The 23,057-nt window shown below is 40.4% G+C and overlaps 1 protein-coding gene across 4 annotated transcripts in view; it reads right to left on the bottom strand.

Moving 5' to 3' along the window:
* The window catches only part of SLC10A7 (solute carrier family 10 member 7), a 212,761-nt gene that overhangs the window by 37,572 nt on the left and 152,132 nt on the right, over positions 1 to 23,057 (bottom strand). For all 4 annotated transcript variants that reach the window (XR_002780119.1, XM_011359411.2, XM_023530223.1 and 1 more), the window contains 2 exons: positions 15,154 to 15,189; positions 3,640 to 3,723 (listed from right to left, as the gene is read on the bottom strand). Coding sequence is in view for 3 of the 4 variants with exons in the window: in XM_011359411.2 (XP_011357713.1) it covers positions 3,640 to 3,723; positions 15,154 to 15,189 (120 nt within the window). In the remaining variant the exon portion in view is untranslated. The remainder of the gene's footprint in view (positions 1 to 3,639; positions 3,724 to 15,153; positions 15,190 to 23,057) is intronic.

Below are 23,057 nucleotides of genomic sequence, written 5' to 3'. Positions count from 1 at the left end.
CTCGCCTGAAAAAAAAAAATCTATAGAAATGTTTATTTTGTTTATGTGGCACCTTTACCTACAATCAAGAAAAAAGGCTACCTTGCCTGGCATCTATTTCCTCTGAAGTAATACATACGCACTGCTAATAACGTCCTCAAATATCACATCACATAGCTTAGGTGAGTCAATCCACTATAAATTAATACAGAGATAAGCGAACAGACAAGTTCCCTGGGCCCATGGAGCTTACCTTCTTTCTAGTCAGAGGAGATAAATAAAAAGTAAAAGCAACCAACAAATAAACAAGAAGCAGATAATGATCCATAATTAAGTAGAGGTGTTGACTGGATGCTGTGAACATGACCCTCCTGAAGAGGGGCAGGAGAGGTCTTTCTGCAGGGGCCGAGGGGGAGGGTGAAAGGTGGGAAGGTGTTCCAAGTGGAAGGAACCGCTAGCGTAGTTTCTAAGGCAGGATCACCACTGGCACGTTTGAGAAACAGAAGCAAAGTCAGTGGGACCCGACTGTAATGGGCAAGTGGGAGACTGTTTGGGGAAGGAGAAGGGGCTCGAAAATACGGAATAGTGTAAAATAATCCTATAGGGAAGTAGAGTGAGATTTCTAGAAAGTGGTGAATAACATTTAAAATTTAGGCTCATGAATCTGAAACAAGATGAGACCAATTATGTGTTTCTCTCTAGCAAAGGTGGAAATTTAGGGAAAATGGCTGCTGGGGTCTCCGTGAGGGTAAATTCAGAGTTTTCTTCAGCCAATTTTTTTATACAGCTCACACTTTACTACTGAGCATGCCATTAAATATACTTATAATAGTCTCTGCTTCTAGGAAGCTCACAGATTAATTACTATCTCTCCTCATAAATATTTTGAATCAAGACCATGGGAGAACTGGAACTCAGTCTAGGCCAGGGAAGTCAGAGCAGGCTGATGGCAAATTCGAGGGCATCTCTGTACTGAGTCTTAAGGAATGAGTGGGAGTTCGCTCACAGAACAGATGGGGCAGTCAGATGAAAGGCACGGAGCGGTGAAGGGGCGTAGTCGGGGAGGGGGCGGCGTGCGTGAGCATGGCAGCTGAGGAGCCTATGTGAAGGGGATGGTGGGAGGTGGCGCTGGAGAAGCAGGTCAGGGCCAAGTGGTGGAGGGCTTTGTGGGCCACACAGGAACGGGCAACAGGCAGCCATGAGGAAAGTTTTTGAGGAGAGGGATAACACGATCTAATTTGTTTTTTTAGGAGGCAGTAAAGACATTGGATAAGGATTAGAAGAGACTCACAACAGCGAGGTGCAGTAATTTAGACAAAGATGACGAAGGTGTGGCATCCGCTCTGGCACTGTGGATGAGGTTGCGGATGTCAGATCTGAAAGATTTCTGAGGCAGAAATGGTGGCATTTACTGGCTGCTGGATGTAAGGGAGTAAGGATGTAAGGCGGTTTCTAGAGGTAAAGACTAGGGGTGTGATTGTTAATTCCTATCCTAGGATGCAAGAGAGGAGCTGGTAGATGTAAATATATAGATTTCCTCTTTGAAAAACAGTGGAAATACTTTGTACCTAGAATACTTTTTAAAAACCACGTATACTACTTTTTGAATACCTTTATTTACTGCTTTATAACTTACTGTAACATTTTACTACTGGGTATGTAAGAAATAATTTTACAATTCATTATTCCCTCTGTATAGATATTCCTAATTATGTAAATTATTATCCCTAAAACCTAATGGGGGAGGCAAATAATTAACAGTCAAAAAAATGTAAATATATATATATATGTATATATATGTAAATATATATATATGTAAATATATATATATATATATATATATATATATATATATATATATATAGTGACAATGGCCAAGAAAGGAATCAAACAAGGTGCTACAATAAAGATAAGATATGAAATAAATAGTCAAGTGAGCAATGAGCTGGGGTGAAGGGTGGGTAGAAAGACATGCTAAACAGAAAACTTAAGCAGGAATTGAGAAAAAACCAGGTAGGCAGGGAAACATAATACTTTTCAGAATACCTGTTCTGTGATCAGCACTGTGGGAGACGTATTTTTTTCAAGTATCAATCTATATTTAATTAAATGGTATTTTTGAATGCTTTTAAATACTCCTCTTTTATCCTAAATTCAGTCCCTTTTCTAAGTATAAAATTAAAATAAAATACAAAGATCAGTAGTGCATGCTGTGGAGTGCCATCCGTCTTTTCAGGAATGAAGTGCTTACTTAGTCCACGGCTACAGGGCACGTTGGTTCCCTGGAAGATCTCAGCTGGGTTCCTCTTTGGGAATAGCTGCTGCAAGAGCAGACCCGACCATGGTCACACTTCTCATGGGGAGCAGGAAGGAAGGCAGCATCTAATGACTGCTCAGTGAAGGAGCATAAAGACCAGGCACCCTTGCCTGGGGCAGGACAAGTCTGAGTGGTCATGCCAGCTCCAGAGCACCTCCTGGGACCTGCGCAGGCCTTTGCAGGAAGTTGACCTCCCTTATCCTCATCCTCCTTCTTCACTCTCCCAGAGGTGTTGAGCCCAAGGGTACTTACTCCCCAATAAACTTCCTGCATAGAAACCTTTATCCCGGAGTCTGTTTCTCAGGGAACCTAACCTAAGATGGCATGTAAGTATCACATGTCTAAACAGATATCACTTTTTATAGTTAATATTTTGAAGTGTTGTCTTCTGTTAAGTACTTGCAGGGAATTTGAAAATGGTGGTGATGGCAGAAGCTACAGAGTACTTACCTGTGTCAGGCTCTAGGATGACAAAAAACTTTATACACATCCATACTTCATTTAATTTTCACAACAATCTTTTAAGATGGGTATTATTATTATACTATTTAATAAATAATGAACCTGAAGCCAAGGAGATCAAATGACTTGCCAAAGGTCACACAGCAAATAAAAGGTAGAACCAAGTTTACAATCAAGTTGCACTTAAGCCCACGTCTGTGCCTTTGATCACCTGATACACTGGTCCCTAAGCCTCACCCACTCAGTAGAGCATTAAGTTCTGTACTTTCTTACTGTGGCTGCCTATGAGTTAGAAAGCAACCTGGTTTTAAAGTCTGTACGCTTATCATTAAATTATATGCTTATTATTGTCTTGTTATGAGAAGTTAAAATATAAGAATTTATTCTATTAGTCCAATTCAATGAGAATGATCAGAGACACTAAATTTTCTAAGATCTAATTTAAGAGCTGATAGGATTAAATGTTTAGTTGATCAATTACACGATCACGAATATCATAACTGCTGTTGGGGAAATCTGTGAAGAGGCCAGACAGATAGATGCTTGTTCCCCACAATGGTCATCAATGCTGAGCCCTTATCAAAGCTGCAGAATAAAGTAATGGTTTGCTAAATGTTACCAAGCTAGCTACATAGCTATAAAAAGGGGAAAACAAATTTTAAAAATCAAGATTGTGTCGGTATCCCTGTATACAGCATACTGTTATTAACTAAAAAAAAAAAAAGATGAGAATATTGTGATTGATAAAACCTGTGCTTCACAGTCTTATATGTCCATTCGACTGTCTCTTCCTCTATCTTTTCTCTTAATTGTCCTAACATTTCATAAAAATTCACAATTTGATCTATAAAGAAAAAAGCAGAGAAAATTGAAGACCTTACCTGTCCAATAATGAGAGGAACCACAACAGTCATAAAAAGCTGAGAAAAAATAGATGTAAAAGGCACAGAAGAGGATGAGCCAAGCTGTAAAACAAGAACACAAAAGGAGTTAGAGTTACTTTGAGCCGTTTATCAAATATTGCTGTTAATTAAATCATGCAATAAATGAATTCTCTCAAAGGCATCAAAAATTTGGTAGCTATATGTGAACAAACAGCAAGTTAAGTTACTTTTAATTTTCTAAATTTAACACAAAATAGACTAAGTGGTTTAATATATAATTTTTATTGGGAGACTAAGATTGAGGAAAAATGATTATGGTTGTTTTGCAATTAACCTAAATTGCTTATTATTAAATCCACTGCTGAAGAGCGAAGTGATTCCTTGTTCACACTGGCTATGATCACAGGGCATGACATTTCACCTATAATCATAGTTTATGTGATTTCTATTTCACCTTGTCTGTAGATACAAACAAGTATGTCTCATTCTCTTATGAAGATGATATTTTATTCATGCAAATGAAATATTTTCTTGCTTTCCTACTCCTTCAAAACAAAGGTAATGAAGCTCGTTTTCTCTAAAATTTCTTCCTACACCAAGTTTAGCAAATGGAAAATCCTGGAACATGACTTATTTTTCAACTTAAAATTTCAATATACCTCTCCTAAACTTGTACGTCTTAAAATTGTTCATAATTCCTATTTTTTTCTCTTTCCTCAGTTTTGGGTTCCTGTTTGCTCATGACTGCGATCTCGGCTTCACAGAGATCCTGTTGCCAGCGGCAGGAGGCAGTGTTTATGAGCACAGTTGCAGTCACATCAGCCCAACCACCAAGAATCGCTGTCTTCCTATTCACTTCAATGGTTTTCAAAATCTTCTGGTTTTCAAAACTCTCTGGACAAACACTAGCCTGTTCTATGGATGTTTCTCTCTTTTATGAGTCCCTCTTGGCCACCAGGTTCTTCCAAATCATCAATAATGACCCCTGTGGCCCTTGGAACTTACTGTCATCCTTCCTCTGACAGCTTGGAAATAACTTTTGTAAAAAAAAAATTTGTGAGAAAACATCAAGGTAGTAATGATGGAGGGCATAGAGTGTTAAATAAAACAAATCAAATACTCAGATAAATGAAGTTAATAGCTCAGGATGAAATGATGACGGATCAGTATTTTCACTGATTTTTGCATGAACTGGCTTACCAAAATCTTTTCTACTACCTGGAGTATTTTATGAAATTCTGTCTCTATCCTCAGTCCTAATCCAGATGAGCTCAAAATGCCAAGATTGTATGTCCTGCCCATCAGAGGCCTCATTCATTTAATACTACCGTCGACACTGACCACTGGCTGTCAGTTTAACTCATAAAAATTGTAGCCTCCATCCTTTTCCTCCACAACCGAGATGAACTAAAGAAATGAAGAGAGTAAAGCAGGTAAAGCGAAACTGGTGAAGAACAGATCGGATTCCTGGTGTGTTAAATGCTACGTGGCTGTTAGATGTTTCATTATATGCAAAGCCAAAGTAGTAACAACTAATAATTTTAGCCTACTTTAGAGCAACTATGTCCTTGAGGCACAAGGTAATTAACAAATATATTCTCTCCACAGATATTAAGGTTGCTCCTGGAGTGAGGGGATTGAAACAAAGAAAAAAATACGTTATGCAGGAAATTGAAGCATTGGATGAATAGAAAAATAAACTTTAAAGAACAAAGTTTTCAAATTCAAGAACATCCAGCTTAATGTTCTATCCATAAGGTTTATAACGTATGGAGAGAGGCAGTAGGATGCAGGACGTAACTCTCAAGGATGCGACAATTCTTGACTGAAATCTCAAGAATGATCTTACATAGCCCTGTTCCTCTTTCTATTGAAACTTTATTAAGTTATTTCATGTGTTTTTAAGATATTTTAATGAATAACCATATCAAGCTATAGTCCCTCTGAAAGTCCAGTGCTTAACCCAGTAATTGGTATAGAGAGTAAGTCTGCAGGTGAATAAACCTGTGCAGAATGAATGAATGAAGTAATTTGTAAACATGGATGTGCTAAAAAGTGACAAAACTCTTATTCAAAATCATATCCCTTTTTTCCCCTAAAGTTAAAAAAACACGAAACTTAAGTATATTTAAAAACCTCTTATTATCATGTGGTATTATAAAATCACTTAGTATTTTTTGTCTGCTTGCTTATCACTGGTAGCACAAACAATTCTAACATGCACCTAGAAATGAAGGACATCTAGTCACAACAGGAACCACGTGAAGAAAGGATGAGTGCGTGTGTATGTGTTTGTGCGCGTGCGTGTGTGTGTATGTGTGAGCATGTGTGTGTGAGGGTGGGTGTGAAGAGCAGAGGGAGGGTGGCCTGTGCATGGTCTCTGCCCTCAGTTCTCCGCCCCTTCCTTAGCTCCTGAATGCTGCTCTGGAGGAGAAGACCTAAAATTGATAGACTCATCCCTGGAAGAGACTTACAGTCCTCTTCCCTCTTTTTAAAGATGTGAAACTGAGGTCCAGAAAGAAGTGACTTGTAGTCAACATCTCTAATGCTGCGTTACGAGGTGAAACTGGCTAGCTTCTAAAACACATTCGAGCGACCCTTTAGCCAAACCTGCTCTGCGATAATAGTTCCACACTGGGAAGGCTGGTTTGTTTAGCCACAGAGTATTATGCAGAGCAGTAAACTCAAGAGATTAAGTAGAGAGAAAAGTTAAAATATGATTTCTTTCATTAAGTTAATTTTAGGGGTTATTTTCAATCCTGATTCTATCTAAAAGATAGAATTTGAGGAAAGCAAAAGTGAAAGAAAACCTATTTCAGCTTTGGTTTTAAGAATATTGTGTGTTTTAGTTTCCATTCATCATTTGCATGTTCAGTGTTTGGAGGCGTCATGAGTTCCTAGGACAGTGAGTGGGGGTGGTCCATTATCTCCAATGTCCCCCTGTCCTCTGAAATGCCTATGATCTTTGATCTACTGGATTAGGGACGCTGGTTGGAGCAGCCCTCCTCTGAGGCTTTGTCAGATCAGAGGCCAGAGCAAGTTAGCCAGGGATGTAATTTACTGGGTACGCAAAGCCAGACTAGGTACTGCGGGAATGCTGGGGAGGAAATCCCGCAGGATGGCTCCTTTAGAAGTGGCTCTGAAAGGAAGGAAACCTCAGTACTGGGGTCTAATTTGGCATAAGTCCTTTCTTTTGAATTGGCCACCAGACCCGTCGCCGGGGTCAGTGTGAAGATGCAGGGGTACCCTTAGGGAAGTTCCTGACGCTGTGAAGCATGCCCTGGCATCCAGAAGAAAGAAGAGTGAGCATCTGGCATAGGACAGCTTCTGAGAACATGACTAGAAAAATACCAGGCCCAGTCATTCTGCATGCAGAGTTGATTTTAACTAAACCGGAAAGAAATATGCTGCCTGGGATATTTGGTTCTTCACATTTTAATGAGGAACCTGTCGTGGTTTCTATTGTGAAGACCAGTGCAAATTATTGATGCTTTATAGGAAGCATTTGGATTAAGTTACAGGTTCAGGATAAGCTTGTGTCCAGCAAGTACTCGGCCTCACTGAGTCACCCTGGCAGGTTCAGAGGTAATATGTCTCATCCTGCATGTTAAATGATGGCTCATTTCTTTCAGGAATATAGTGCTGTAAAGCAAAACTCACAATTAGGTTTATTTGTTTTAATATCTTATGCTGAAAAGAAATGATTCAATGAAAATTTAATTTTGGGGCCTTTGTGTCCAATCATTCAAATAGTTACTGGTGCCTCCTGTGAGCCAGGGCACGTTCTGGGCCTGGGGATCCAACGGTGAAGCAAACAAGCCCTCTTCTCCAGGAGCTGTTTTAAAAGTTGATGTCTATGTGTGGGTCTACGAAATGCATACGTGCTCCTTTCGGTGGATGTCTCCTTCCCCATCCCTACTTATAACTAGAAAAATTCTTGTCTTTTTCTAAGGCTTAGTTCAAGCATCACTTTAGGAATTCTTTCCAAATCTTCCTCCCAAGATGCAAGCTAGGCCGCTCCCTCTTTTGTGGCTCCGTGTTTCCATTGTACCTCTCGGAATCCATGGATGCTGAGTTATTAAGTTAACTTTAGGAGTTATTCAGGGTTTACAAATCTGTTTCTCCTAGTAGACTTATGCTCCTGAAGGTCAAGGACAGGGTCTTATTCATGTTTACATCCCCGGTGCCTAGCAGAGCGATTACGTTTCACATCTAGGGCACTGGTTCTCATACTTTAGCACATCAGAAACATCTGCCGGGTTTGTGGGTCGTTAAAACAGATTGCTTGGTCTCACATTCTGAGTTTCTGATTCAGAACATCTTCCGGGGAGGATGGTAAGAATTTGCATTTCTAACAAGGCTCTGCTGGTGCTGCTGAGCTGGGTTCACATTTTAAGAACTACTAATCTACTACATAGTAGGTGCTCAACAGCTGTGGGTTCGGTTAATGAATGGCCGCATTATATAGGCAGAAAAATAAGCTCGCTAATGTTTGCTTTTCTTTCCATCCTTCCAACTTCAAGTAAGTTACAAAATCCTAATTAATTCACAGACCTAAGAAAAGATTAGGAGCCTGGCCTTCCACCCAATTGTCTGTTATAAATTGTAATAATGGCAACATTTACTGTGCTCTTTCTACGTGCCAGACACTGCTCTAAATGTTTAATGTGTATTGAGTAACATAATACAGCAACCCCTTGAGATAGGTCTTAGATAGTACCCCAATCTTCATGAGGCAATAATGACATAGAACAGTTAAACCACTTGCACAAGGTCACTATAGCGAGAAAGTGACAGAGCCAGGATCTAAACCTACAGTCCTTAAGTATAAGGACTGTAGAGTGTCACTCTACAGTCCTTATACTTAATCCTTACAGTCTACTGCATATTAATTATAGAAGGTGCAAAGCAGTAAAATGGGGAAGGGGCATCAGTGGAAGCCAAAGCTGGGCCCCTTTGTCTTGCTCATGTAAGAGTAGGAGGGAGTGTGTGTGTGTGTGTGTGTGTGTGTGTGTGAGAGAGAGAGAGAGAGAGAGAGAGAGACAGACAGACAGACAGACAGAGAGAGAGAGAGAGAGAGACAGAGAGAGAGAGAAAGAGGAGCGGGGGGGTCTCTGCATGTCTGCATGGAGATGGGGAACTGGAAGGTAGGCAGAAGCAGAAAAAAAAAGGGAGGAAAAGACAGGGAAAAGGATAGGGGGAAACTCGATTAGTAGTGGCCGATGATGTGGCCTTTCTCAACTGGGGTTTAGGATTTTAAGCACAGAACCCAGAATACTATTTGATCATTTTCTCTACTTTCTCAAGGATGGTTCACTACTAGAACCAGGGTTGATGCATCAGAAAGGGTTAATCCAGTATATACAACGGACCCCTAGGGTGTTAATACTCAATTCTCCAACTTGGCAGAAGAAGGCTGGCTAGAAGCAGGACTGGGTTCTGCTTCTACTATCAATCCATTTAATTTAGAAGCTCTTTGATTTGGAAAGAATCCGGGGGCTCAGTGAGTAAAATATTATGGGGCCAAACTAACAAGACTCAAAAAGACAAATACCGATTCTTGACGAAGAGACATTGACTGTCTGTAAAATCAGTTATCAACCTACAGTTAGAAAACAGATGGTACGTTTTAAATCACTCCTGTAAGTGAGCTGACCTACGGATTGTCATTAATGCTCCAGGTCTTCCCTTGCTCTGCTGCGTAATCAGCCTTTTATCTCCTACCAGGGAAATCCATTAGCCACAGGCATCTCCAGTTTGTGTCTCTTCTCAGCTATTAAAACATTATTATATTAAATAATTCACCCTTGATGATTGATCCTCACTTTTATTAGCTTCATATTCAGGGAAAAATAAGAATAGATGTTTATAGTTTATACTGTAGAGTGACGAATGTTAAATCTCATCATGATTTTCATGAGAAAATCAGGAAGAAGCTTCTTCAGACATAGAACAGGATTTGTTCACTTCTTGCCCAATTTCTACCCTTCCCCCTCCCCCCCTACCCCGTTGCCCACAGAGCCCAGCCCTGGGGGACGGGAAAGAGGGAAGGGGCTGGCTTACTATTGGAACGAACTTTCTTGTAGCAACACACAGACACACTCACCTATACCTGTCCTTCCCTTCATAAAGAGAAGCATCCAGACAGGAGAAGGGAGAGTGTTCCCAGGCCCCCCAACCCTTCTAGATTTCCATTTCCCCCCAGAAACTCCAGTTGAGCCTTTCTTTGACCCCTGCTGCCTCCTCTCTCACAGGGAAATACACAAACTAAATTGATTGCTTATACAAAATTGATGAGTTAAGTGTACACCAGCTGACAGGTTCAATGTAAAAATGACTATAATTTTTATCAAAATTGAGACTATGGCTGCTAAACAGCTATATTGATTCAGCTGTGTATATCAAACTAAAATTGGGTTACTACATGGAAAGTATATATTTAGTAGAGTCTACTGATGCCCTTCCTTATCTATTTTCACTCTCTTGGTGATAACATCCAGTCTAACTTAAAATACATCTCTGTGCTGACTTCTCCCAATCGTGTATCTCTAGTTCAGACATCTCCCCTGAATTGCAGACTATATAACTTACTTGACCTCTCTACTTGGGTGTCTAACAGGTATCTTAATCCAGACATGTCCAATACTAAACTCTTTATGAGTTCCTTCAACCTGCTCAAGCTTAAGTCTCCTATATTTTAGTAAGTAACTACTCCATCCTTCCAGTTGCACAGGCTTGGAGTCATCCTTGACTCCAAGCTTTCCCTCATAACCTTCATTCAATCTCTCAGTTCTTTTAAATTTTACTCCCAACTACTTCCGACCAGATTTATTCAACCACTCTGCCGAGCTAACAGCATCTTTTGCCATGATGTTATACTAGCTTTCTAACTGGTCTTCCTGTCTCCACCATGACCCCCTTACAATCTATTCTCAACCCAGAATCCAGAATCATCTTTTTAAAAGGTATGAAAGAACATGTCATTCCCTTGATTAAAACTTTTAATGGTTTCTTGTCTCTCTCAGATTATAATTCAAAGTCCTTACAAAGGACTTCAAGGTCCTACATCACTTGGCCTCTGCTATGTCTCCGATCTCATCTCCATCTACTACCCCAACCTGCTCACTCCATTCCAGCCACAGTGCCCGCCTTGCTCTTCCTTAACTACACCAGGTCCCCTCTCAGGACCTTCGCACTCGCTGCTCCTTCCACCTGGAACCCTCGACTGCCAGAAGGCTCGCTTCTTTATCCCTCCAGGCCTTTGCTCAGATATCATTTTCTCAGCGAGTCCAACCTCGACCACTCTATTAAAAATAGCAGTCTCCCGCTCTGGCACTGCTTACTCCCCTTCTTCATTTTGTTTTTCCCTTAGTACGTATCACCCATCTCACACACTGTATTTTTACTTATTTGTTGGTTGTCTTTTTACCTCACTGGTATATATAACCTCAAAGACGTTTCTGTTTTGCTCATTGCCATATCCTTGGCACCCAGAAAAGTGTCCGGCATACAGGAGGGACTCAATACATATTACTGAACGAATGACGAATAAATTTAAATAACTTTTTTGAGGAATTTTGCTATAAAAGAGAGCACAGAAAGGAGAGTGCGTAGGATAAAGTGAATTTTAATTTTTAAGCTGTGTAATATTACAGAATGTTTATATGCTAATAGAAATGGTCCAGTAGAAATAGAAAATGTGATAAAATAGGAGAAAGGGAAATCTGTGTGACTCATACTGCTAAGCAGGCAACACGTGATGGCACAGCCGGGGGGCTGGGCGTAGACGGCAGCAAGGGCAGTTTATCTGCAGAAACAGGAGAGAAGCTGAAGAATATAGATGCAGGTAGGTTGGATCTTGTAAAATTTCTCTGGTTGCTTCTAATTTCTTCATCGGCTCATTTCCTTTCTGCATCAGTTGAGATGAAAAAAGAGAAGCAGAACTGGAGATTTTTGAAAGGCAAGGAGAAGGTGTGAAATGATTTTCTAGAGAGCGGGAATGTGAATTAATTAGGAGAAGGTAGTAGGATTGCCAGGCTCACTTTCAGTTAGTCGTCATAAATTTCAAATGAGACCAGTGAGCATGACAGTGTGTATGAACTCCAGCCGTCTGCAGGTACACAAGCAGGAAGTTGCAGAGTTGAATTTAAGCAGGCTCGGTGTTTTGCCAGGCCAGTGTGAAGCAGTAGGGGATGCACAAGGTGGCTGATGGTACATGCAATACAATAATTATAACGACAGACTATGAGATCTAGGCTAGGTAAGATGGGATGTGAGGGTAAGGGGCTGACGGGAGGCATGGGTTAGTTAGAGGCATTGTTAAGGTGATAAGGTAAATAAATTGGCAATTTCTAGCAAGTTTGAAGAACTGTTGATTTGGGGAGTAAGTCACAAAGATGAGAGCTGTTGGTGTGAGAAGACATTATAGAAGGATGCCGCTACTGGCAGTAATAAAGCCGAGGGTCTGATGACAGGGCTGGGTGTCGGAGGTGAAGTGGAGGGCAATCTCATTGGAGAAGAGGCCAAGAATTTAGAGGCCAGGGTACTGGGAGGATCAACTATGTAAGTATTGAAAACGGCAAGAAATAACGCAAGTGTATTGTTAAAAAAGACAATGGAAAGGCGCTAACATTTTCTAGACCCGGAAGGAGTGGCCTGTAGTTCCACTGATAATTACAGCGAGGTGCAGTACTAGGTAGTGCAGGTGTATCGGCATAACCTTCAAGGGAACAAGGGGAGTTCACGGAGAAGGCGTGGGAAGTGATCTGGAATTGGTAATGAGGTGCGAGAAAGCACCTTCCTACATTTTAAGGCTCAGTGATATGAAAGATGCCCGCAGCAGAAACATGATTCAGACGACAGGTTTGAGCTGGAGCAAGATGGTGAAGGGAACATCCTGAGCAGAGGTTAAGAACAGGGAATTGAGATGCCATCAACAAAAATGGGCTTTCCTAGCTACTGTGCCTGAATATCCAGAAATTTCCATTTTCAAGGTAAGATTTTAAAAAGACAATTCAATTTTCAGAGGCTGTTTTAGTTTCTTTGGCTTCTATAACATTATACCACAAACTAGGTGGCTTAAAACAACAGAAATAGATTGTTTCACAGTCCTAGCAACCATTAAGTCCTCAAGCAATATGGTCATGCTCCCTCTGAAATCTGTTGGGGAGAATCCTTCCTCGCCTCTTCTAGCTTCTGACGTTTGCCAGCAATCCTTGGTGTTCCTAGGGCTGGAGATGCATTGTTCTCATCTATGCCTCCATCACAGCATTCGCCCTGTGCGTCTCTGATCTCTTCTAGTAAGGACACCAGTCATATTGGACTAAGGAACCACCCTACACCACTATGACTTCATCTTAACTAATCGCATCTGCAACGACCCCATTTTCAAATAAGGTCATGTTCCGGGATACTGGAGGTTAGAGCTTTAACATATCTTTTGGAGGGACACAATTCAACCCACAACAGGAATGTTGATTAAAAAACCCATATCTTTTATGGAATGTGTTTGCATTTTAAGTTGCTCAGTTTTTGTCCTAGTCTGTAAATGAGGCCTGATAACCCAAGTTTTTAAGCAATTCCCAGTATGTGTAAAATGCACAACAACCTAAAGAGAAAAAAGTGTCATATACTGTGCGTGCAATTTAAAGTCATATAACATAAAAGTATCTATTGCTATTGTGCGATGATGCCATTAAACCTACTGGGACAGCCCAGTTGGCTCAGAAGGGAAGCATTACACTTTTAAGTTGAGGGTCTTGGAGTCTCTTTCATTATTCTTGTTGCTCTATTATTTTAAAATGTTGAACCAACCAAAGCTCAAAAGTCTATGGGTCTAAGAGTGGGGGAAATCTTGCAATAGCATGACGCCATAATATTAATCAGCTGAGAAAACCTCGATGGGAAAGAGATGGAGAAAAGTACTCATCTGGTTCTTTAGTCACGAGCTGAGACAGAGTCCCAGTGATTCCAGCCTCTAAGATACTAAAAAGTGCTACCCTTGGTCTCAGCACTCTAGTTGTAACTGCGACTTCTCCCTGATTTTCTTAAGAGTCACATGAGTAAGAGATGCCACTCTCCATTTCTTCTGTGATGGAGTAAACCTGGGCTAGACAGCCATTTATTACACACTCACTAGATGCCTGGCTCTATACTAGTCCTCTGACCCACTGCCAGTGGGGACCTCAGCCTGGCCTGCATCCCGTGCCTGTTGAGGGCCACGTCTGGGAAATTGTGAACCCAGGTCTTGGAAAAAACACTGAAGAATGATCCTAGTTCTTCATACCTACTGAGTAGGTAGGTACATACCAAGTCATGTATTCCAAATGAATGTAGACCAATATTCACTTCAGTTTCAAGTTGACTCACTGAAAGTTTTGAATTGGTGAGGTCTATATCCATGAGGTTTGTTATGCTGAGGGAAGTCATCTGATTATTTGACTCTTCTTACCTTGTCAGAATGGAGCTAGCATTTCAGAAGGGACGGTAAGGCTAAGGTTTATTACTTGAAGGTAATGTCTTTCATAAAAGATGCAGAATCTAACTGTTGAGTAGTATATCTCTCCCTCTTCACCTCCTACACAGCTTGTAAGAAATGAGGTCCCTTACTCTATTACTCTAATTGAATTCCAACTTGGGTAATTACACTCTAATTAAATAAATTTTCCCCATAGTTTTAACTCACTGACAAATAGTGCTAGTCAAACAGCTACATTTCGCTTCCGGAAATGCATCCCCACTCCATCTCAGTGATGAGTGAAGTAATTTATATTTGGGAGATACGTGTATGAAAAATGCACAGTTCATAAAATATTTTAAGTATCATTCATGATTACATATGCTTTTCTCAGCATGAGATAACATTAATTTCTGTTATAATCTTTCATCTAATTTCTCATATGCTAAGGGCCAAAAGGAACAAGACAGTTAATTAGCATTTCGTATTTGCAGAAGAATTTTTGTTTAGTTAGCCAGTAGCTTGTATTTTTTTTTTTTCATTTCTAAAGCACATTTCATTATCCCTCGGGGACAGACTGGGGTACGTATTATTGTTTCCCATTCTACAGATGAAAAAAATCGAGGCAGTATTCCCCAAAGTGGGGAAACCAGTTTCTATCGGTACCAGCCTTGGGACCTAAGTTTCCTCTGCTCCCCTGGCCCAAGGCTCTTTCTATCAAACACTGGATCAGTAGCAATTACTCTAGTTTTACCAATGAGAAAGAAAAAAAAAAAGAGCAGCACATTTATGACCTATGTCACAGGTCATTAATTTGTAATAATTAATGATTTAGCCAGGAGTCAGAAGCCTAATAACTGGGTCTTGATGCTGTCCTTGGATCATGAGGCTACAGAGTCTTTGTGTCCACTGTTACTACATTTCAAATGGTACAGTTCAAATGTGATGCAAAGTCACACAAAAGGACTCAAATTTCAATTTTATTCTAATGACCCCTCTTAAAGGATTGTAGATAGTTACAATAAGAGATATTAGAGACAACACAAAATACTCACAAAAAGCAGCAGTAGCAGGGGTGTTATAATGATGCCCTGAAAGAAATAAAAGAGATGATGGTTATTTACCAGCACGACTATCAGGACACTTTTCCATTCTAAACTCTGAGGCATGAAAATGCTTATCCTTCTCACTTCCGTTGAATAACACCTGGGAGATGAAAAAGAAGGGGAGCCCCAATCTTGGCTCTCCCCACCATAAAGCCATAGCATCTCTAGTATGTGCCAGATATTTGTATCTGGCCCCTTTAAAACTACAACCACCAGTCTTCCTTAAACTCATTTTCCCTTTGTAAAACTTAAGCCTTCCATATTGCATATGCACCACTCGGGTGGGAGCTGCTGGCAAGCTTTCTTACTCCAAGGCTTTCAACTCTAACTTGGATAAAGTGCCCCTCTCCAAGAGAAGACAGGTGGTTTAGTCCCAGTTGGGGTCCTCTCCTGAGCAAAGACCACGACAGTTGTGATGAATGAGATGTCGTGGTTTTGTAATGTGAACTGATCTCCCCTAGGAAATGAGCCGGGATCTCAAAACTCATTTCACTTGATTAGACTCTGTGTCTCCGTGGTGAAAGGCAAGTCTTTCATCTAATTCAGCCACATAGGACCACCTCAGTCCCTCTGCTTCCCCTAGGTGGGAAGGAGCAAAAGATTTGTTTTCCGTGATGACAAGAAACAGTTTGAGGCTGTTGTCAATGAAGCAGGATACAAGCTTTTCAGTTTCTTGAAGGTAAATCTTTAAAACTAGGTGTTTGAGTTGGGAGTTAACGTGACAGGCTTCAGTGTAGAGCAGGAGATGATCATTTTGTCCCTTAGTTCTTCCTTTATCTCTCAACATTTCATTATGATTTACACAAGAAAAAGCATTTCATATTTTTACTAATGAATTCTACTTGGAACTTTAGAATTCCAAAGAGTCTCTGTGTGTGTACATTTGTGTGTATGTGTGTATGTGTGTGTGTGTGTTGTGTGTGTGACAGAGACAGACAGAGAGTATGTTGTGCCCGGGATCTATGTACGGTACCACTTCATTACTTTAGGGGAAAACAGTCCTTTATAAAGTCCTTTTGTCATTACCATAATTAAATTCTTTTGAATGTGGCCCAAGAGGAAATGGCTTACCTTTTATGAACATTGCTACTATGACTTTCTTAAGCATCATACACGTGTGAGTATTCATACACAGGCTTGTTATATTGTTAAATGATAGAATAAATGCTTCTTTATTGTGCAAACTTTTGTAATTGGCAATAGGGAATACGATATTTTAATTTAAGTGTTATATTTTAAAATCTATTTATTAAAACATGTAGCTTATCAACTCCACTGGTGTCTCTGAAACAGATTCTCATCAGCACATTTACGAGAGCCAAACGTGCAAGATGCCAAAACAATGTTTGGGAGCTACTGTCGTTCAATGATATGGAATATATTCAGACTTTAGGAGGAATTCCAAACTTTACAAAGTCATGTGAAAATGAAAATATATGCCTGTTTCAGCCTATGTGGGAGGCATCTGATTTCAAGTCAATTTGTTTAAATGTTTATCGAATGTCCACTTATATGTATGTACCAGGCACTGCCCCATTAATTAGAATTAATGGAAACTGATTTAGCAGAAAGTGGATAAAGATATTCCAGGAAGAGGGAAGGGCATTCAAATAGCTATAAAAAGTTGAGCAGGGTGTGAAGGAAAGTATAAAGTAGAGGGGTCAGAGACCAGATCACCAAAGGCCTTATAGGCCAGGAGAGGGAGTTTGCAGTTGATCCCAGCGACAATGACAAATTACTCAAAAGCTTAAAGCGAGGGTATAATGAGTTGGTAAATAATTTAGTATATGGAAAACGGATTTGACTAAGCTTATAATGTAACCAGTTTTACCTTTGTTATCTATCATTTCACCTGAATTCAGATGAAAAAAAAATAGAAACTTATATTAATGTTAATTTTGGAATATCAATAACATTAATAATACTTCTGAGGAACAAGGTATGATCTCTGTGATAGGATAGGATTTTCACCAAGGAAGAAGGTTGAGCATTGTCACCAATCTGGGGATATTTGTATTCGAGGAGTTGAAGCCACATTGGTGTCATATATAGTGTACGGGGACCCGTGTTCTTCCTGATGTCCATTTAGTTTCCTTTGCGATAGTGTAATTGTAATAGTATTAGTCATAATACCTGTACTGTTAATGATATCTTGCTCTGGCACTCTTTTGCATATTTAAAAATTCAAACCTCTCCTCTTGAAGGGGTTGAGTTATATAATAGCCCCATTTCATAGATGAGGAAACCGGGGTTCAGAAAAGCCAAGCGACCGACCCAAAGTCACACAGGAAATAAATGGCAAAGCCTGGACTCACAACTGCGTTGACCAACTCTGAACAAGAACCTACTCCGCTCTAGCAGATTAGACTCTGTCTAGCAGATTTCAGCCACCAGCACAGTTTCTAGAATTCTACTTAGGCACACACGTAGTGATTAGTTGCTCTGTAACCTTGGTCTCAAGTCGACAATCAATTCTCAGAGATGACCTTATTCTGGAAGGCAGAGCACTATTATCTGCAGGTTTCCCTGGCTGAATATTCCACGTGGATAGTCACCAGCACTCAGTAGTTTCTTTGCAGTTCTCTCAAACATATTTGTTTCTAAAATATTAAAAACTTCCTAGCGAATAGGATGGATTTTCTAATTCTGGATTCAAGAGTCCTCATCATTTTCTCAAAAACGGCTGTTCAAGTACAGTTACTAAGAATGAATTGTTATATAATGCTGAAACCCGCTTTTTAGTTCTATTAGGAAACGAGTCAGCCACGATGCCATTAATCCAGACAAGAGCACCCTAATTAAGTTTTGGTGAAGTTGTTAGAATTATTACTAAAAAAAAAATAAGAGCTACTATTTATGGAGTACTTACCTTATGTCAGCTGGTGTGCTGAGGACTTCGTGTATGTTATGTTACACGATCTCACAGCAACACCCCTCTGAGGTAGGCACTGTTATTTCCCACCTCCTAGGGGAGGAAACCGAGTCTCAGAGACACTGAGTGAAGCAGGATGAGGCAATGTCTGCCTCCCAATAGTTGATCTCTAGCTCCCTGACTTTAGAGCCTGTGATTCTGAATGTGTAAATAAAATCTTTGTAATCTTACCCTATTTCCTCAGGGTTACATTTTAAGAGTAAACCTGAGAGGAACTTCAAACTCAATGTGTCTCTTTGATGACATGAAACAAACTGAGAAATAAGCCTTGGTGTGACATGGCTGATACATTTTTTTTTTTTAAGTCAGGTTTTTTGCAAATATCAATGATAAAAAGAGTGACCTAAAAATTTTAACTGTAACAGCAACGATCATTGGAAACTGGAGAGTCAAATAAACATGTTATTTTCTCTCAGGCTCTGAAGGCTCAGTTTGATTCTTTCTTTCCCTTTTCCAAGGAAATCCTATACAGATGTAAAAAACCGAGAGGTGGTGGAAGAACCCTTCTAGCAAAAGATGTTACCTTCCTCTTTGCAGATTCAGGGTCAACACACAGTTTTAGCATCCTAGCATCTGGGATGGTGTGCTAAGCTTTCTGGTCACAGCACCTGAAGAAGTCAAGTCATGAAGTGACTGGCTTTGATTGCCTCTTAGAAAACCTTCAGAAAATCCATTTACACCTCTGATGTTGAATGACTGGGTGAATATATTTCAATGACTTTAGTGGAAAGGAAAAAAGTGTCAAATCTGAGAAACTGAGATTTAGTCGCATTAAAATACAAACCCCAAACCCCCAAATATCAACAAAAACAGCAACAAAACTGTAAATGTACTTCTCTCAGCAGGACTTGTAAAAAAGGCAAAAGTGAAGTGAATTATTATTTTTTGAAAATAGAAACTGTCGTCAAAAGGTTTTGCCGCAACAACTATTGTGATCACACAGATAACTAAAACTGACTTCTTAGGTTTCTGTCTCCTGGATATTGAATATTAAGCCTTGGAAAGGGAGCTTTTTATTTTTGATTAAAAGGCAATAACTCAAGTTTTGCAGAATGACAGAATCTCAGTTTTGCAAGGGATCCTAGACCTCCTCTGGTCCAGTCCTCGTCTGACGTACGACTCCCTGTGATAGTCTCCCTCACCTGACCTGTGCGGGTGTGACGGCTGCGCCTATGCCAGAGAACCCGCCTGGAGAGAATGTCCTTGCTCTCAAGGCACACGGGGCCCTGGCAGAAGCTCTTTGACAAGGAGGAAGCTCTTCCTTATACTGACCCCAAACCACTTCCTCTGCTGCCCTGTCTTCCCGTGGGAGCAACTTAGGGCATGTCTTGCTTCCACCCCCTTTCTCGTGACGTCCTTTTAACTGCTGCCAGTTTTATCTCTAACTCAGCAAACTTATTTTGGTATACTTTTCTGACGGACTATAATCACCCCATTTCTAAAATCTCCTGGAAACCAACTTTACCATCCTCCTGATTCCCTCACTAGTCAGTTAAATAAATGTTTGACGTGTCCATTCTACATTTGTAAAACAGTTTTCAATTTTTGGAAATTATACTTTGAGAACTCCTTTACTCTGAACCTTGTATTTATATTTAGTGCAAAGATTAATGCCAATTAAAATTCCTCAAGAATGAAATTATGTCAAACCAATATGTAATGAGTAAGACTGGCCAGCATATCCCAACTAATAAATTATAAAGGGGTGGTATGGGGTATTTTGGAGACGGCTAAATTTAGACAAAATGATCGGAGTATATGGTCTTCAAAGAATATGACCTGATAAATGAACAAGACAAACAGAGGCTCACATACATGGACAATAGTTTAGTGGTTACCAGAGGGAAAGCGGGGAGGGAGTAGGTAGATAAGGGTAAAGGGGGTCAAATATATGGTGACGGAAGGACATTTAGCTTTGGGTGGTGAACACACAAAGAAATATACATGATATATGATTGACTTGTATACTTGAAACCTATATAATTTTATTAACCAATGTTACGGCAATAAATTTAATTAAAAAATGGATGTCAAAATATATAGTTGAGTAAACTTTACAGAAGAAATAAGGGGGCATTAGGAGCCGAGGAAGGAGCAGCAGGAAAGAAGGTGATGATTGATTGGTGGGTGGGGACCTCTTTCCCCTCCTCCGTCTGTCTGCACTCTCCTCTTGAAAACTGGACCTTCACAGAGCGAGCGCCTGACATCCCGAAATTAAGCATTTCTCAATGTGTTCACCGCTCTGCTGGGGAAGAGAGCTAATGGGAGCATCTAGTTTGTTTACCGGGCACAGTGCGCTACAGCAAAGACAGCTGCATCAGACTATTTGAGCTAGATAACACCGACCTGAACACATCCTCTAAATTCTCTCTAGTCTGGGTCTGTGCTTGCCAAGAAAAACGTTGAATGATAATTTTGTTTTCTGAGGAGGGCTTTCATAGGAGGAGAACCCGCCGACTAGCTGATACTGGTCTCCCGGAATACAACCACACTGCTGTGTGCTAGTGACAGTGAGTCTCCGATCTGAGAAACTCAGGATCTCTTCCTGGACTGTGGTGACCCCGCTGCAGGAATGGTAGCTGGCGTGTTTCAATGACACACATGTAGTTAAACAAACATCTGCTGAGTGCTAACTCTGTATCAGACATCATGGATGCTGGAGGGAAAAGGATTCCAGAGTCTCCCAAACATGCAAAACTGCAGTCATTTTGAGTGGAATTTTACCTAAAACTCCAGAAAAGTTTCTGTGATGTTTTTGGGGTTGTCTCTGAAGACTGTTTTGTTGTTTGTTTGCTGTGTTTTAAAAAGACAAACTTGAGGATTTAAAAAATTCGTAGAAAAGAGCCAAGAGGGAGCAGGGGCATGGAGATTTCCTAAAGGGGTTGCAGCCACCACGCCCGAGGCTGCAGCGGGGGAGGCGTTCCCGCCCATGACTAGAGAGTTTGACACCTCTTCACTGTACGAGGAGAGATGAGGATAGACTAGGTAGCAATGAAGACAAGACTCGGAGGCTTGATGTCAGAAAGTTGAAGGAACTTTCACTTAAGAGCTTCTATCTTCTGTATTAAGTACAAAGTGAAGCAGTTTACTAAAATGAGGGTAAGAGTTTCAGAGGAAGGGTAAAGTCAGAAACTGGAAATCTGTGCTGTGACTAAAGGGAGAGGGTCTCTAGAACTCTGAAAGTGCTAAGGTTTTACCATACTTCGACGATAGCGAGATAGTCTCCAGCTGTTTACTGGATGCAGGGAGAAGAAATGAGACTCCTAGATCAGAGGCAAAGGACTTCATTACTCATGACGGGCAAGCAGCCTAAGCATGATGTTGGCCTCAGTTCCCCTTGCCCCAAGTTCAGTGGGGTGGCGCAGATGGGCTCAGATAGATGCCTGCGCATACAGTGGGGTGCATTACAGGAAGAGAACACAGAGTTCAGGGAACCCAAGTCTTTTTAATGGGTAGAAAGCAGGCCTACCCTTTGCTCTGGAGGAAGATACTATCTTTATCTTCGAGGCTGCAAGCAAACCTGCCCTTTGTTCGAGACAGATGCTATTTCTATCTTTTAAGGCTGTTCACTAGACAAACATCTTTGAAAAAATAGTTGGGAAACATGGGCAGTCAGCGCCTGCTCGCAAGATGCACAGAAATATGAGAGACACCTGGAGAATTATCTTCCAATATAGGAAATGTTCAGCAGACCAAACCTGTTGTTACTGGTCACCTAAACATTTGAGTTATCAAGCTCATTTAAAAATGAGCTTCTAAAAAAAAAGCTCCTTTCAAATATCATCACTGAGCCAATGTCCTTATACAAGGAAGTGATAATTAGGTAATCATTTTTAAATGATCCAAAAAACATCTCTCCAAGATGACGTCGATCTTTGCGCACTATGATTCAAATAAGAGTCTAACCAATTGAACTGACTTCCAATTCATAGTTCTCTCTCTCTTTTTAAATGGGGGAATTTGCCAAACGTGCTTTTGAAAACTAGATCCTCACTAGGTTGAACTGTGGTTGTGGGCCAGCGCCACTGCTGGATCTCAGACCCCGCCCACACCCACTGTATCATCATCTGCATTTTTTACAAGATTCCTAGGTAATTTGTAGGTAATTTTAATTTGAATTAAAGTTTAAAAAGAACTAATTCAGACTCTAGAGCAGAGTAGGCAAACTTTTTCTGTATAGGGCCAGATAATTATCCCAGGCTTAGCCGGCCACCCAGACTGCAGCAATTACTCAGCTCCGCTGTTATAGGCAGAAAGCAGCCAAAGATAATAAGTAAACAATGGTCCTGGCCAAATTTGGCCCCAAGGGCTGTAGTTCTGACCTGGCTCTAAAGTATTGTTTTGGATTAGCAGTTACATTTAAAAAAGAAATAAGTAAGTGTAACAAACTTTGAATTTTAAGGACTTGGTGTTTTGTGAATGCGTGCAGGCTTCTAAGCGTCAGGGCCTGTTTCTTTGCAGCTGCTTACAACACACTACTTAACTACCAATTCCTCAATTTTTCTCTAGACTGAAAACAAATCACCAGTTAACAGTGTGTAAAATCTACTTTTCTCCCTTTTTGATATTTGTGGTGATATTTGCACATGCCCAGATGCTGATTCTACTCCTTTTCCTTATGATTTGTCAAAGATAGCGATTTGGCAGTTTCAAAAAGTTAATTTTCTTGGAACCCTATGAGGTAATTTGTTTGGGCCAGCATGTAATGTCTGCTTATCTTGAGCCTATTTTCCTTTTGCCAATATTTACTTTGCTATTTCTAATACGAAGACGGTTCTCTTTGCCAAATATGATGGAAGCAAAGGGAAAGGCTAGTGGGGAGGGGGAAATTAAGGATGCGGAAATTAAGGATGAAGCAGGCAAAATGTGGGGAATTTAAGGTCTTAATATTCAGAGCTGTATAAGAGAAAAAGGATAAACG

This window comes from Pteropus vampyrus, unplaced genomic scaffold (genome assembly GCF_000151845.1).
Source record: "Pteropus vampyrus isolate Shadow unplaced genomic scaffold, Pvam_2.0 Scaffold47, whole genome shotgun sequence".
Taxonomy (NCBI): Eukaryota; Metazoa; Chordata; class Mammalia; order Chiroptera; family Pteropodidae; genus Pteropus; species Pteropus vampyrus.
This window is presented reverse-complemented; position numbering and strand designations above follow the sequence as displayed.